This window comes from Pseudophryne corroboree, chromosome 2 (assembly GCF_028390025.1).
Source record: "Pseudophryne corroboree isolate aPseCor3 chromosome 2, aPseCor3.hap2, whole genome shotgun sequence".
In the NCBI taxonomy this organism is placed as follows: Eukaryota; Metazoa; Chordata; class Amphibia; order Anura; family Myobatrachidae; genus Pseudophryne; species Pseudophryne corroboree.
The window spans coordinates 514,720,330-514,735,910 of NC_086445.1; the positions used below are offsets into that span (position 1 = coordinate 514,720,330).

The 15,581-nt window shown below is 48.1% G+C and overlaps 1 protein-coding gene across 1 annotated transcript in view; it reads left to right on the forward strand.

The window, feature by feature from the left end:
• Nucleotides 1-15,581, forward strand: part of ELOA (elongin A) — a 186,106-nt gene that overhangs the window by 71,052 nt on the left and 99,473 nt on the right. Inside the window, exons 5-7 of the mRNA XM_063954096.1 lie at nucleotides 357-465; nucleotides 557-718; nucleotides 8,125-8,222. Coding sequence (XP_063810166.1) covers nucleotides 357-465; nucleotides 557-718; nucleotides 8,125-8,222 — 369 coding nt within the window. The remainder of the gene's footprint in view (nucleotides 1-356; nucleotides 466-556; nucleotides 719-8,124; nucleotides 8,223-15,581) is intronic.

Consider the following 15,581-nt stretch of genomic DNA (forward strand, 5'->3'; position numbering starts at 1 on the left):
TTTAGATCACACGCCACTTTGTATTTAACTTCTGTGGTTAGCTATGTTCCTGGGATTTTTATTTGGCATTATGTTGGTTGGCAGACACAGCATCGGGACACCATGCTTATAGGTGTTGTGGCTGCTGCCATCCTGAGGCCTGGGAAATTGGAAAACCTGTTAAGAATTTGAAAAAAAAAAAATCATACTAAACTTATTATGGCTTCCCTTTCATGATCACAATTCTAAGTGTCATTTTAATGGATTATATTTCATGAATGTATCATTAGATTCAACACAATTGTAGGAATAATAGTAACATATTTCACTGTAGAGAATATAAATAACAATATTTCACTTGTATTGTAACTGCACAGATAGACCAGGTTCCTGTTCTACCTGACATACCTCTGCCAATGATCCAGCCAAACTATCGGCCTCTTCCTTCCATCGAGGCTGTTCCATTCTCACCTCACAAAAGGAAAGGTAAAATAACATGAATATGTAAACACATTTAAATAGGGCTGTTGTGTAATGGCTCTGAGTGTTCTAGAAACTAATCTTGATTTTACCTTAGCTCCACTGTTGTCATCTCAAGACGAGGAAGAAGGTTCTGGATTCACTGGGCGTAGATTAAACTCCAAGATGCAGGTCTATTCTGGATCTAAAACTGCCTACTTGCCTAAGATGATGTCCCTCTATGAGCAGTGTATCCGTGTCCTGGCTAATAACATAGACTGTGAGTACCATGCTTTGTATAGTTATCCTTAGAGATTGGGGAAGAAAGTTATTGTGTTAGCTTACATATGGCCTAATTCAGACCTGATCGCTGATGTGCGTTTTCGCACAGCGGGCGATCAGGTCTGAACTGCACATGCGCCGGAACCGCAGTGCACTGGCGCATGCCAGAGATGCTGAACGTATCTCTGCCCAGCGATCGCCTCTGTCTGAGTGACAGGCAGAGGCTTTCGCTGGGCGGGAGGGGGCGGGCCAGGCCGCCGTTTTGGGGGAGCGATCCGGGCAATGCAGGCGTACCCGGACCGTGAGGGGAGACCTGGAGATCGACGGGTAGCTCCCTGCCAGCGTGCAGGAGCTGCACTGGTAGGGAGCTACTCTTCCGGTACAAAAGCATCGCCACCGTGCGATGCTTTTGCACCTGTGCGTGGGGAGGGGCAGAGCCAGACATGCGGGGCGGACTAACTCTGTGCTGGGTGTCCCCCCCCGCATGTCTGTGAAACTAATCGTAGATGTGCTAAATTTAGTGCATCTACGATCAAGTCTGAATTAGGCCCATAGATAGAAAGGCACCTGGGTCTTACCTTAATAATATTCACTTAGATAGGGTTTATATTTTTCCAAATGTTTTAGTGCAAAACTGTCTAACGCCTTCAGCTTTGGAGCGTATTTATTTAGACCCATAAAGTGGGGGCCCTGACTTATAAATATTTCCCATTGTGTATGTTTTGTTTCCCCCTTTTCTTGATTTCATTTCTCTATCGTCCTAAGTGGATGCTGGGGTTCCTGAAAGGACCATGGGGAATAGCGGCTCCGCAGGAGACAGGGCACAAAAAAGTAAAGCTTTACTAGGTCAGGTGGTGTGCACTGGCTCCTCCCCCTATGACCCTCCTCCAGACTCCAGTTAGATTTTGTGCCCGAACGAGAAGGGTGCAATCTAGGTGGCTCTCCTAAAGAGCTGCTTAGAGAAAGTTTAGTTTAGGTTTTTTTCTTTACAGTGAGTCCTGCTGGCAACAGGATCACTGCAACGTGGGACTTAGGGGGAAAGTAGTAAACTCACCTGCATGCAGAGTGGATTTGCTGCTTGGCTACTGGACACCATTAGCTCCAGAGGGATCGAACACAGGCCCAGCCGTGGAGTCCGGTCCCGGAGCCGCGCCGCCGACCCCCTTGCAGATGCTGAAGCGTGAAGAGGTCCGGAAACCGGCGGCTGAAGACTCCTCAGTCTTCATAAGGTAGCGCACAGCACTGCAGCTGTGCGCCATTTTCCTCTCAGCACACTTCACTGGGCAGTCACTGAGGGTGCAGAGCGCTGGGGGGGGGCGCTCTGAGAGGCAAATATAAACCTTATACAAGGCTAAAAATACCTCACATATAGCCCATAGGGGCTATATGGAGATATTTAACCCCTGCCTGACTGGAAAAATAGCGGGAGAAGAACCCGCCGAAAAAGGGGCGGGGCCTATCTCCTCAGCACACGGCGCCATTTTCTGTCACAGCTCCGCTGGTCAGAACGGCTCCCAGGTCTCTCCCCTGCACTGCACTACAGAAACAGGGTAAAACAGAGAGGGGGGGCACATTAATGGCTATATATATATATATTAAAGCAGCTATAAGGGAGCACTTAATATAAGGATATCCCTTGTATATATAGCGCTTTGTGGTGTGTGCTGGCAGACTCTCCCTCTGTCTCCCCAAAAGGGCTAGTGGGTCCTGTCTTCATTAGAGCATTCCCTGTGAGTTTGCGGTGTGTGTCGGTACGTGGTGTCGACATGTATGAGGACGATATTGGTGTGGAGGCGGAGCAATTGCCAAATATGCAGATGTCACCCCCCAGGGGGTCGACACCAGAATGGATGCCTTTATTTGTGGAATTACGTGATGGTTTATCTTCCCTTAAACAGTCAGTTGAGGACATGAGGCGGCCGGACAATCAATTAATGCCTGTCCAGGCGCCTCAAACACCGTCAGGGGCTGTAAAACGCCCTTTGCCTCAGTCGGTCGACACAGACCCAGACACGGGCACTGATTCCAGTGACGACGGTAGAAATTCAAACGTATTTTCCAGTAGGGCCACACGTTATATGATTTTGGCAATGAAGGAGACGTTACATTTAGCTGATACTACAGATACCGTAAAACAGGGTATTATGTATGGTGTGAAAAAACTACAAACAGTTTTTCCTGAATCAGAAGAATTAAATGACGTGTGTGATGAAGCGTGGGTTGCTCCTGATAAAAAGTTGATAATTTCAAAAAAGTTATTGGCATTATACCCTTTCCCGCCAGAGGTTAGGGCGCGCTGGGAAACACCCCCTAAGGTGGACAAGGCGCTCACACGCTTATCCAAACAAGTGGCGTTACCCTCTCCTGAGACGGCCGCACTTAAGGATCCATCAGATAGAAAGATGGAAGTTATTCAAAAGAATATATACACACATGCAGGTGTTATACTACGACCAGCTATAGCAACTGCCTGGATGTGCAGTGCTGGAGTAGTTTGGTCAGAATCCCTGATTGAAAATATTGATACCCTAGATAGGGACAATGTTTTACTGTCGTTAGAACAAATAAAGGATGCATTTATCTATATGCGTGATGCACAGAGGGATATTTGCACACTGGCATCTCGGATGAGTGCTATGTCCATTTCAGCCAGAAGAGCCTTATGGACACGACAGTGGACAGGCGATGCGGATTCAAAACGTCACATGGAGGTTTTGCCGTATAAAGGGGAGGAGTTATTTGGAGTTGGTCTATCAGACTTGGTGGCCACGGCTACTGCCGGGAAATCCACTTTTTTACCTCAAGTCACTCCCCAACAGAGAAAGGCACCGACCTTTCAACCGCAGCCTTTTCGCTCCTACAAAAATAAGAGAGCAAAGGGCTTGTCGTACCTGCCACGAGGCAGAGGAAGAGGGAAGAGACACCAACAGGCAGCTCCTTCCCAGGAACAGAAGCCCTCCCCGGCTCCTGCAAAAACCTCAGCATGACGCTGGGGCCTCTCAAGCGGACTCGGGGACAGTGGGGGGCCGTCTCAAAAATTACAGCGCGCAGTGGGCTCACTCGCAGGTAGACCCCTGGATCCTGCAGATAATATCTCAGGGGTACAGGTTGGAATTAGAGACGGATCCTCCTCATCGTTTCCTGAAGTCTGCTTTACCAACCGTCTCTTCCGAAAGGGAGAGGGTGTTGGAAGCCATTCACAAGCTGTACGCTCAGCAGGTGATAGTCAAAGTACCCCTATTACAACAAGGAAAGGGGTATTATTCCACTCTATTTGTGGTACCGAAGCCGGATGGCTCGGTAAGGCCTATTCTAAATCTGAAGTCCTTGAACCTCTACATAAAAAAGTTCAAGTTCAAGATGGAGTCACTCAGAGCAGTGATAGCGAACCTGGAAGAAGGGGACTTTATGGTATCCTTGGACATCAAGGATGCGTATCTACACGTTCCGATTTACCCCGCACACCAGGGGTACCTCAGGTTCATTGTTCAAAACTGTCACTATCAGTTTCAGACGCTGCCGTTCGGATTGTCCACGGCGCCTCGGGTCTTTACCAAGGTAATGGCCGAGATGATGATTCTTCTTCGAAGAAAAGGCGTATTAGTTATCCCATACTTGGACGATCTCCTAATAAGGGCAAGGTCCAGAGAACAGCTGGAGACAGCTTTAGCACTATCTCAAGAGGTGCTAAGACAACACGGGTGGATTCTGAATATTCCAAAATCCCATTTAATCCCGACAACTCGTCTGCTGTTCCTAGGAATGATTCTGGACACGGTTCAGAAAAAGGTTTTCCTTCCAGAGGAAAAAGCCAAGGAGTTATCCGATCTGGTCAGGAACCTCCTAAAACCAGGAAAAGTGTCAGTACATCAATGCACAAGAGTCCTGGGAAAAATGGTGGCTTCTTACGAAGCAATTCCATTCGGCAGATTCCATGCAAGAATATTCCAAAGGGATCTGTTGGACAAATGGTCAGGGTCGCATCTGCAGATGCACCTGCGAATAACCCTGTCACCAAAGACAAGGGTGTCACTTCTGTGGTGGTTGCAGAAGGCTCACCTATTAGAAGGCCGCAGATTCGGCATTCAGGATTGGATCCTGGTGACCACGGACGCCAGCCTGAGAGGCTGGGGAGCAGTCACACAAGGAAGAAACTTCCAGGGAGTATGGACGAGTCTGGAAAAGTCTCTTCACATAAACATTCTGGAACTAAGAGCAATCTACAATGCTCTAAGCCAGGCGGAACTTCTCCTGCAAGGAAAGCCGGTGTTGATTCAGTCGGACAACATCACGGCGGTCGCCCATGTAAACAGGCAGGGCGGCACAAGAAGCAGGAGTGCAATGGCAGAAGCTGCCAAGATTCTTCGCTGGGCGGAGAATCACGTGATAGCACTGTCAGCAGTGTTCATCCCGGGCGTGGACAACTGGGAAGCAGACTTCCTCAGCAGACACGATCTTCATCCGGGAGAGTGGGGTCTACATCCAGAAGTCTTCAACATGTTAATAGACCGTTGGGAAAGACCAATTGTAGACATGATGGCGTCTCGCCTCAACAAGAAACTGGACAAATATTGCGCCAGGTCAAGAGATCCACAGGCAATAGCTGTGGACGCACTGGTAACTCCTTGGGTGTACCAGTCAGTGTATGTGTTTCCTCCTCTGCCGCTCATACCAAAGGTATTGAAGATCATACGGCAAAGAAGAGTAAGAACAATACTAGTGGTTCCGGATTGGCCGAGAAGGACTTGGTATCCGGAACTTCAAGAGATGCTCACGGACGAACCGTGGCCTCTACCTCTGAGAAGGGACCTGCTACAGCAGGGTCCCTGTCTTTTTCAAGACTTACCGCGGCTGCGTTTGACGGCATGGCGGTTGAACGCCAGATCCTAAAAGGGAAAGGCATTCCAGAAGAAGTCATTCCTACCTTGATTAAGGCACGGAAGGAAGTCACCGTGAAACATTATCACCGCATTTGGCGAAAATATGTAGCGTGGTGCGAGGATCGGAGGGTTCCGACGGAGGAATTCCAACTGGGTCGTTTCCTACATTTCCTGCAATCAGGATTATCTATGGGTCTCAAATTGGGATCCATTAAGGTTCAAATTTCGGCCCTGTCAATATTCTTCCAAAAAGAATTGGCCTCTGTCCCTGAGGTCCAGACTTTTGTCAAGGGAGTACTGCATATACAGCCTCCTGTGGTGCCTCCGGTGGCACCGTGGGATCTAAATGTAGTTTTAGATTTCCTCAAATCCCATTGGTTTGAACCATTGAAAAAGGTGGATTTGAAATATCTCACATTGAAAGTGACTATGTTACTAGCCCTGGCCTCTGCCAGGAGAGTATCTGAATTGGCGGCTTTATCTTATAAAAGTCCTTATCTAATCTTCCATTCGGATAGGGCAGAACTGCGGACTCGTCCGCATTTTCTCCCTAAAGTGGTATCGGCATTTCATCTGAACCAACCTATTGTGGTGCCTGCGGCCACTAGCGACTTGGAGGACTCCAAGTTGTTGGACGTTGTCAGAGCCTTAAAAATATACATTGCAAGGACGGCTGGAGTCAGAAAATCTGACTCGCTGTTTATATTGTATGCACCCAACAAGTTGGGCGCACCTGCTTCTAAGCAGTCGATTGCTCGTTGGATTTGTAACACAATTCAACTTGCACATTCTGTGGCAGGCCTGCCACAGCCTAAAACTGTAAAAGCCCACTCCACAAGGAAGGTGGGCTCATCTTGGGCGGCTGCCCGAGGGGTCTCGGCATTACAACTCTGCCGAGCAGCTACGTGGTCGGGGGAGAACACGTTTGTAAAATTTTACAAATTTGATACCCTGGCAAAGGAGGACCTGGAGTTCTCTCATTCGGTGCTGCAGAGTCATCCGCACTCTCCCGCCCGTTTGGGAGCTTTGGTATAATCCCCATGGTCCTTTCAGGAACCCCAGCATCCACTTAGGACGATAGAGAAAATAAGAATTTACTTACCGATAATTCTATTTCTCGGAGTCCGTAGTGGATGCTGGGCGCCCATCCCAAGTGCGGATTATCTGCAATACTTGTACATAGTTATTGTTAACTAATTCGGGTTATTGTTAAGGAGCCATCTTTAAGAGGCCCTTTCTGTTGTCATACTGTTAACTGGGTTTAGATCACAAGTTGTACGGTGTGATTGGTGTGGCTGGTATGAGTCTTACCCGGGATTCAAAATGCCTCCCTTATTGTGTATGCTCGTCCGGGCACAGTACCTAACTGGAGTCTGGAGGAGGGTCATAGGGGGAGGAGCCAGTGCACACCACCTGACCTAGTAAAGCTTTACTTTTTTGTGCCCTGTCTCCTGCGGAGCCGCTATTCCCCATGGTCCTTTCAGGAACCCCAGCATCCACTACGGACTCCGAGAAATAGAATTATCGGTAAGTAAATTCTTATTTTTGCCCTTTCACTTCCCCATTTGTGCCTGGATAATTTCCCACTTTGGGGGTAATTCCAAGTTGATCGCAGCAGGAAATTTTTTAGCAGTCGGGCAAAACCATGTGCACTGCAGGGGAGGCAGATTTAACATGTGCAGAGAGAGTTAGATTTGGGTGTGGTGTGTTCAATCTGCAATCTAATTTGCAGTGTAAAAATAAAGCAGCCAGTATTTACCCTGCACAGAAACACTATAACCCACCCAAATCTAACTCTTTCTGCACGTTATATCTGCCTCCCCTGCAATGCACATGGTTTTGCCCAACTGCTAACAAAATTCCTGCTGCGATCTACTTGGAAGTACCCCCTTTGTGCATTTAGACTCTCTCTCTTTGGGGTAAATTTACTAAAATGGGATTTCTATTTAAGATGGGATGTTGCTCATAGCAACCAATCAGATTCCAGGTATAATCTTCTAGAAGGTGCTAGATAAATGAGTAGTAGAATCTGATTGGTTGCTTGGGCAACATCCCATCTTAAATAGAACTCCCATCTTAGTAAATTTACCCCCTAGTGTCTGTTTCTTTTCCCTTTTAGTTAGTAGTAGTTACTTTTTTTAATGTCTTTCTTACCTGGTGCTCAATGGTTTGTCCATGCTAGCAGGAATAGGTAACCAAATCTACATTTCACTGACTGCAGGCGTGTTGTGTTGGATACCTCCAGATTAAATGTAGTTGAATTTGTAGGGTTTCAGTCAATGAAACTTACATATGTTTAAGCTTAATTAAAGGAATTAATGTGCAGCCATTACTTCGTTAAAATGCACCTCTTATGCATTAGTGGTTACAGTACTGAAACTGCTGGGCCTCCATGGAGTTGGATAGTCCTGTTATAATGAAACGCGGTACGAGAGTGCACTGGATAAGTGTACATTTATTTGGTCAGTGGAGTTGCCTGGCCACATAAGAACAGCTGCTGATCTCAGTTTTCTTTTTCTTCCAGCTATCTATGAAGTAGGAGGTGTACCTTATTCTGTGCTAGAGCCAGTTTTGGAGAAGTGCACCCCAGACCAGTTGTACCGGATAGAAGAGTGTAACCATGTGAGTTTTACATGAGTGTTTTGGCGTTTCATTTTCTTTTTCTTGGACAGTGATATTAGTTTACTTATATCTGTATATTTGCAGTGTCATACCTGAAATAATCCTGGCAATAATTATAATGGTTGTTAAGAAATAGCACATATGGAAGCTGATTTTATTACATGGTTCGTATAGCAGAAATCTGCTGCAATCCACATCAGCAAATCAAATGTTCCAGATTTTTGTTAACAAAAAAACTGCAAAAATAAAAATGCTGAGCTATGGCCTTAAAATTATCCCTAAACGCATAATTATGCCAAGATTGATATGTAGATTTGCACATAGTTCACTAAAATACATGACAATACTGTATATGGCGTTATTTTTAACATAAGCACAGTAATCCTTTGATCCATTAGTTCCCCATAGACTTCATTCCTCCTGCTAAGACAGGCTGATCTCTGACATACATGATAGTCCAACTCACAAAATGTACTTTCTACTTTAATATTTTCTTATCATATATGTGGTATTACTGTAAGTGCTACCACACTTGGGTAACAATCAATGTAAAGCTGGCCACACATCTAAAGATTATCTTTCCAGCCAGCCAACTTGGTTGCAATGAAAATCTGGTAAATGTATGAAAGCAAATGACAAACACTCACAAAAACTGGTAAATGTATGAAAATGGTAGTTTAGACAAGTTGGTTAAATTTGTTTGATTTAACCAACTTGTCTACATGACTGTTTTCATCTTTTTTTCTGGACTGAGGGAGCAAACTTATGATTCTTGTTGCTGACATAAATTTAACTAGATTTTCATTCCAACCAGTTAACTTCGACCAGCGTTTTCCACATCATGGGGAAGTACCCTTGGGGGTTACTTCAGACCTGATCGCTAGTGTGCGTTATTTGCATCCCTGCAATCAGGTAGTCGCCGCCTACAGGGGGAGGGGGAATTCGCTGTGTAGGGGTGCGATCGCATGTGCAGAGAGCTGCACAAACAAAAATTTGTGCAGTCTCTGCACAGCCCAGGACTTACTCAGCCGCTGCGATGATCAGGGCCGGAGCTGACGTCAGAAACCCTCCTTCCAAACGCCTGGAACCTCCTGCGTTTTTCCGGACACTCCTCTAAAACGGTCAGTTGCCACCCACAAATGGCCTCTTCCTGTCAGTCACCTTGCGACCGCCCCGTGCGATCGCTTTGTTCGCACCATCCCGTCGCTGCCCGACGCAGTGCATGCGCAGAGCAGGCGCAGTTCAGACCCGATTGCCCACTGTGCGAAAACGCACAGTAGCGATCGGGTCTGAATTAGGCCCTGGTTCCGGGGAAAGTGGAAACTGGAAGGGGCGCAGATTCACACACTATACCCCCCCAACACCCATGCACCGGTATAGTCCTGCATGCAATCTGTGTGTGAGGCGACGAAAGGGCTGCTGATTCTTCAGCATATTTCAGGAATGGATACCTCCTGTCCCCTGCAGCTGCTGTGTAGGCTACTACAACATGAGTGCATTATTCTTGTATTATGTATAGCTGCCTATGTTATGCTGAGGAAGTAAACCAGCATGTGTACAATGTTTTGCCTGTTGATTAATTAGAAAGTCTGTTTATATAGCTACATGACTTATTTTGGGTAAAATTTGACACCAAAAAAATTAAAAATAAATGAAACATGTTGACCTTTTCGTGGGTCGACCGTTTTCGTGTCGATCTTTTGGCCATGTCAGCCTTGTGCATGTCAGTCATTTGGTGTTGACCTGAACACTCTTGGCCTATTATACCATATCCGTGTCTCTATGTACACCTCATGTAGCTGTGTCTCACACCAAACTATGGGGGTAATTCCAAGATGATCATAGCCCTGCAAAATTTTGCAGGGCTACGATCATGTCCATAGGCATGCAGGGGGACGCCCAGCACAGGCAGGGCTGTCCCGCCCCACATGTCAGTGCCGCCCCCCGTCCCCGCAGAAGTGCAAAAGCATCGCACAGCGGCGATGCTTTTGCATTTAGGAGTAGCTCCCGGCCAGCGCAGCTTTAGCATGCTGGCCGAGAGCTACTCGTCGCTCCCTTGCCCGCAGCAGCTGCATGTGACGTCACGCAGCTGCTGCGGCCCGCACCGTCCGGCCATGCCTGCGTTGGCCGGACCGCGCCCACGAAACGGCGGCCATACGTCGCCGTTTTGTCGTCCGTCTCCCCCCCCCCCACCCAACGACCACCTCTGCCTGTCAATCAGGCAGAGGCGATCGCGCCGCAGCGACGGCCTTCGGCCGTCTGACATGCGCAGTTCTGACCCGATCGCACCGCTGCGATAAACTGTAGCGTGCGATCGGGTCAGAATGACCCCCTATGTGTGGTTATCAGAATTTGTTATGGTGTCACACTCACCCATGTGACTCTGCATACACTATATATTGCTGTGTCTCACGCTCACCTGTGTGTGTTCATCAGTATGTATTGCAGTGTCAAACTCACCTATGTGTATCTACGTACACTATATATTGCTGTGTCTCACGTATGCCTATGTGTGTTCATCAGTATATATTGCATGGACACTCTCAGCTGGACGTATCTGTGTACACTATACATTGCTGTGTGTCACGCTCAACCATGTGCGTGTATCAGCATGTATTGCAATATCACTCTCACCCATGTGTATCTACATACACTATATAGTGCTGTGGTTCTCTAACGTCCTAAGTGGATGCTGGGGACTCCGTAAGGACCATGGGGAATAGCGGCTCCGCAGGAGACTGGGCACATCTAAAGAAAGCTTTAGGACTATCTGGTGTGCACTGGCTCCTCCCCCTATGACCCCCCTCCAAGCCTCAGTTAGATCTCTGTGCCCGAACGAGAAGGGTGCACACTAGGGGCTCTCCTGAGCTTCTTAGTGAAAGTTTTAGTTTAGGTTTTTTATTTTCAGTGAGACCTGCTGGCAACAGGCTCACTGCATCGAGGGACTAAGGGGAGAAGAAGCGAACTCACCTGCGTGCAGAGTGGATTGGGCTTCTTAGGCTACTGGACATTAGCTCCAGAGGGACGATCACAGGCCCAGCTTGGATGGGTCCCAGAGCCGCGCCGCCGGCCCCCTTACAGAGCCAGAAGGCAGAAGAGGTCCGGAAAATCGGCGGCAGAAGACGTCCTGTCTTCAACAAGGTAGCGCACAGCACTGCAGCTGTGCGCCATTGCTCTCAGCACACTTCACACTCCGGTCACTGAGGGTGCAGGGCGCTGGGGGGGGCGCCCTGAGACGCAATAATAAACACCTTGGATGGCAAAAAAAATGCATCACATATAGCTCCTGGGCTATATGGATGCATTTAACCCCTGCCAAAATACATAAAAAAACGGGAGATAAGGCCGCCGTGAAGGGGGCGGAGCCTATCTCCTCAGCACACTGGCGCCATTTTCCCTCACAGCTCCGTTGGAGGGAAGCTCCCTGGCTCTCCCCTGCAGTCACTACACTACAGAAAGGGTTAAAAAAGAGAGGGGGGCACAAATTAGGCGCAGTATTAACTATACAGCAGCTATAAGGGGAAAAACACTTATATAAGGTTATCCCTGTATATATATAGCGCTCTGGTGTGTGCTGGCAAACTCTCCCTCTGTCTCCCCAAAGGGCTAGTGGGGTCCTGTCCTCTATCAGAGCATTCCCTGTGTGTGTGCTGTATGTCGGTACTTTTGTGTCGACATGTATGAGGAGAAAAATTATGTGGAGACGGAGCAGATTGCCTGTAGTAGTGATGTCACCCCCTAGGGGGTCGACACCTGAGTGGATGAACTGTTGGAAGAAATTACGTGACAGTGTCAGCTCTGTATAAAAGACAGTGGTTGACATGAGACAGCCGGCTACTCAGCTTGTGCCTGTCCAGACGTCTCATAGGCCGTCAGGGGCTCTAAAGCGCCCGTTACCTCAGATGGCAGATATAGACGCCGACACGGATACTGACTCCAGTGTCGACGGTGAAGAGACAAATGTGACTTCCAGTAGGGCCACACGTTACATGATTGAGGCAATGAAAAATGTTTTACACATTTCTGATAATACGAGTACCACCAAAAAAGGGGTATTATGTTCGGTGAGGAAAAACTACCTGTAGTTTTCCTGAATCTGAGAAATTAAATGAGGTGTGTGATGATGCGTGGGTTTCCCCCGATAACAACTGATAATTTCTAAAATGTTATTGGCATTATATCCTTTCCCGCCAGAGGTTAGAGTGCGTTGGGAAACACCCCCTAGGGTGGATAAAGCGCTCACACGCTTGTAAGGGCTCTATCCTCTCCTGAGATGGCCGCCCTTAAGGATCCTGCTGATAGAAAGCAGGAGGGTATCCTAAAATGTATTTACACACATACTGGTGTTATACTGCGACCAGCAATCGCCTCAGCCTGGATGTGCAGTGCTGGGTTGGCGTGGTCGGATTCCCTGACTGAAAATATTGATACCCTAGATAGGGACAGTATATTTTTGCCTATAGAGCATTTGAAAGATGCATTTCTATATATGCGTGATGCACAGCGGAATATTTGCCGACTGGCATCAAGTCTAAGTGCGTTGTCCATTTCTACCAGTAGAGGGTTATGGACACGTCAGTGGTCAGGTGATGCGTATTCCAAACGGCATTTGGAAGTATTGCCTTATTAAGGGGAGGAGTTATTTGGGGTCGGTCTTTCAGACCTGGTGGCCACGGCAACAGCTGGGAAATCCACGTTTGTACCCCAGGTCGCCTCTCAACATGAGAAGACGCCGTATTATCAGGCGCAGTCTTTTCGTGGATAAGCGGGCAAAAGGTTCCTCATTTCTGCCCCGTGACAGAGGGAGAGGAAAAAGGCTGCAGAAATCAGCCAGTTCCCAGGAACAGAAACCCTCTCCCGCCTCTGCCAAGCCCTCAGTATACGCTGGGTCTTTACAAGCAGAATCAGGCACGGTGGGGGGCCCGTCTCAATGAATTTCAGCGCGCAGTGGGCTCACTCGCAAGTAGACCCCTGGATCCTTCAGGTGATATCTCAGGGGTACAAATTAGAATTCGAGACGTCTCCCCCTCGCCGTTTCCTAAAGTCGGCTTTACCGATGTCTCCTTCTGACAGGGAGACAGTTTTGGAAGCCATTCACAAGCTGTATTCCCAGCAGGTGATAATCAAGATACCCCTCCTGCAACAGGGAACGGGGTATTATTCCACACTGTTGTGGTACCGAAGCCGGACGGCTCGGTGAGACCGATTCTAAATCTAAAATCTTTGAACACTTACATACAGAGGTTCAAATTCAAGATTGAGTCACTCAGAGCAGTGATTGCGAACCTGGAAGAAGGGGACTACATGATGTCTCGGGACATCAAGGATGCTTACCTTCATGTCAAAATTTACCCTTCTCACCAAGGGTACCCCAGGTTTATGTACAGAACTGTCACTATCAGTTCAGACGCTGCCGTATGGATGGTCCACGGCACCCCGGGTCTTTACCAAGGTAATGGCCGAAATGATGATATTCCTTCAAAGGAAGGGAATTTTAGTTATCCCTTACTTGGACGATTCCCTGATAAGGGTAAGATCCAGGGAACAGTTGGAGGTCGGTGTAGCACTATCTCAGGTAGTGTTGCTGCAGCACGGTTGGATTCTCAATATTCCAAAATGGTTCCGACGACTTGTCTTCTGTTCCTAGGGATGATCCTGGACACAGTCCAGAAAAAGGTGTTTCTCCCGGAGGAGAAAGCCAGGGAGTTATCCGAGCTAGTCAGGAACCTCCTAAAACCGAGCCAAGTCTCAGTGCATCAATGCACAAGGGTTCTGGGTAAAATGGTGGCTTCCTACGAAGCAATCCCATTCGGCAGATTCCACACAAGAACTTTCCAGTGGGACCTGCTGGACAAATGGTCCGGGTCGCATCTTCAGATGCATCAGCGGATAACCCTGTCACCAAGGACAAGGGTGTCCCTCCTGTGGTGGTTGCAGAGTGCTCATCTTCTAGAGGGCCGCAGATTCGGCATTCAGGACTGGGTCCTGGTAACCACGGATGCCAGCCTGCGAGGCTGGGGAGCAGTCACACAGGGAAGGAATATCCAGGACTTATGGTCAAGCCTGGAGACATCACTTCACATAAATATCCTGAAGCTAAGGGACATTTACAATGCTCTAAGCTTAGCAAGACCTCTGCTTCAAGGTCAGCCGGTGTTGATCCAGTCGGACAACATCACGGCAGTCACCCACGTAAACAGACAGGGTGGCACAAGAAGCAGGAGGGCAATGGCAGAAGCTGCAAGGATTCTTCGCTGGGCGGAAAATCATGTGATAGCACTGTCAGCAGTATTCATTCCGGGAGTGGACAACTGGGAAGCAGACTTCCTCAGCACGACCTCCACCCGGGAGAGTGGGGACTTCACCTAGAAGTCTTCCACATGATTATAAACCGTTGGGAAAAACTCGACAGGTATTGCGCCAGGTCCAGGGACCCTCAGGCAATAGCTGTAGACGCTCTGGTAACACCGTGGGTGTACCAGTCAGGGTATGTGTTCCCTCCTCTGCCTCTCATACCCAAGGTACTGAGATTGATAAGATGGAGAGGAGTAAGCACTATATTCGTGGCTCCGGATTGGCCAAGAAGGATTTGGTAACCGGAACTTCAAGAGATGCTCACGGAGGATCCGTGGCCTCTACCTCTAAGAAGGGACCTGCTCCAGCAAGGACCCTGTCTGTTCCAAGACTTACCGCGGCTGCGTTTGACGGCATGGCGGTTGAACGCCGGATCCTGAAGGAAAAAAGGCATTCCGGATGAAGTCATCCCTATCCTGATCAAAGCCAGGAAGGATGTAACCGCAAAAACATTATCACCGCAATTGGCGAAAATATGTTGCGTGGTGCGAGGCCAGTAAGGCCCGACGGTGGAAATTCAACTGGGTCGATTCCTACATTTCCTGCAAACAGGAGTGTCTATGGGCCTGAAATTGTGGTCCATTAAGGTTCAAATTTCGGCCCTGTCAATTTTCTTCCAAAAAGAACTAGCTTCAGTCCCTGAAGTTCAGACGTTTGTAAAAGGGGTACTGCATATACAGCCTCCTTTTGTGCCTCCAGTGGCACTTTGGGATCTCAATGTTGTTTTGGGTTCCAAAAGTCACATTGGTTTGAACCACTTAAATCTGTGGAGTTAAAATATCTCACATGGAAAGTGGTCATGCTGTTGGCCCTGGCCTGGGCCAGGCGCGTGTCAGAATTGGCGGCTTTATCCTGAAAAAGCCCTTATCTGATGTTCCATTCGGACAGGGCGGAATTGAGGACTCGTCCTCAGTTTCTCCCTAAGGTGGTTTCAGCGTTTCACTTGAACCAACCTATTTGTGGTGCCTGCGGCTACTAGGGACTTGGAGGACTCCAAGTTGCTAG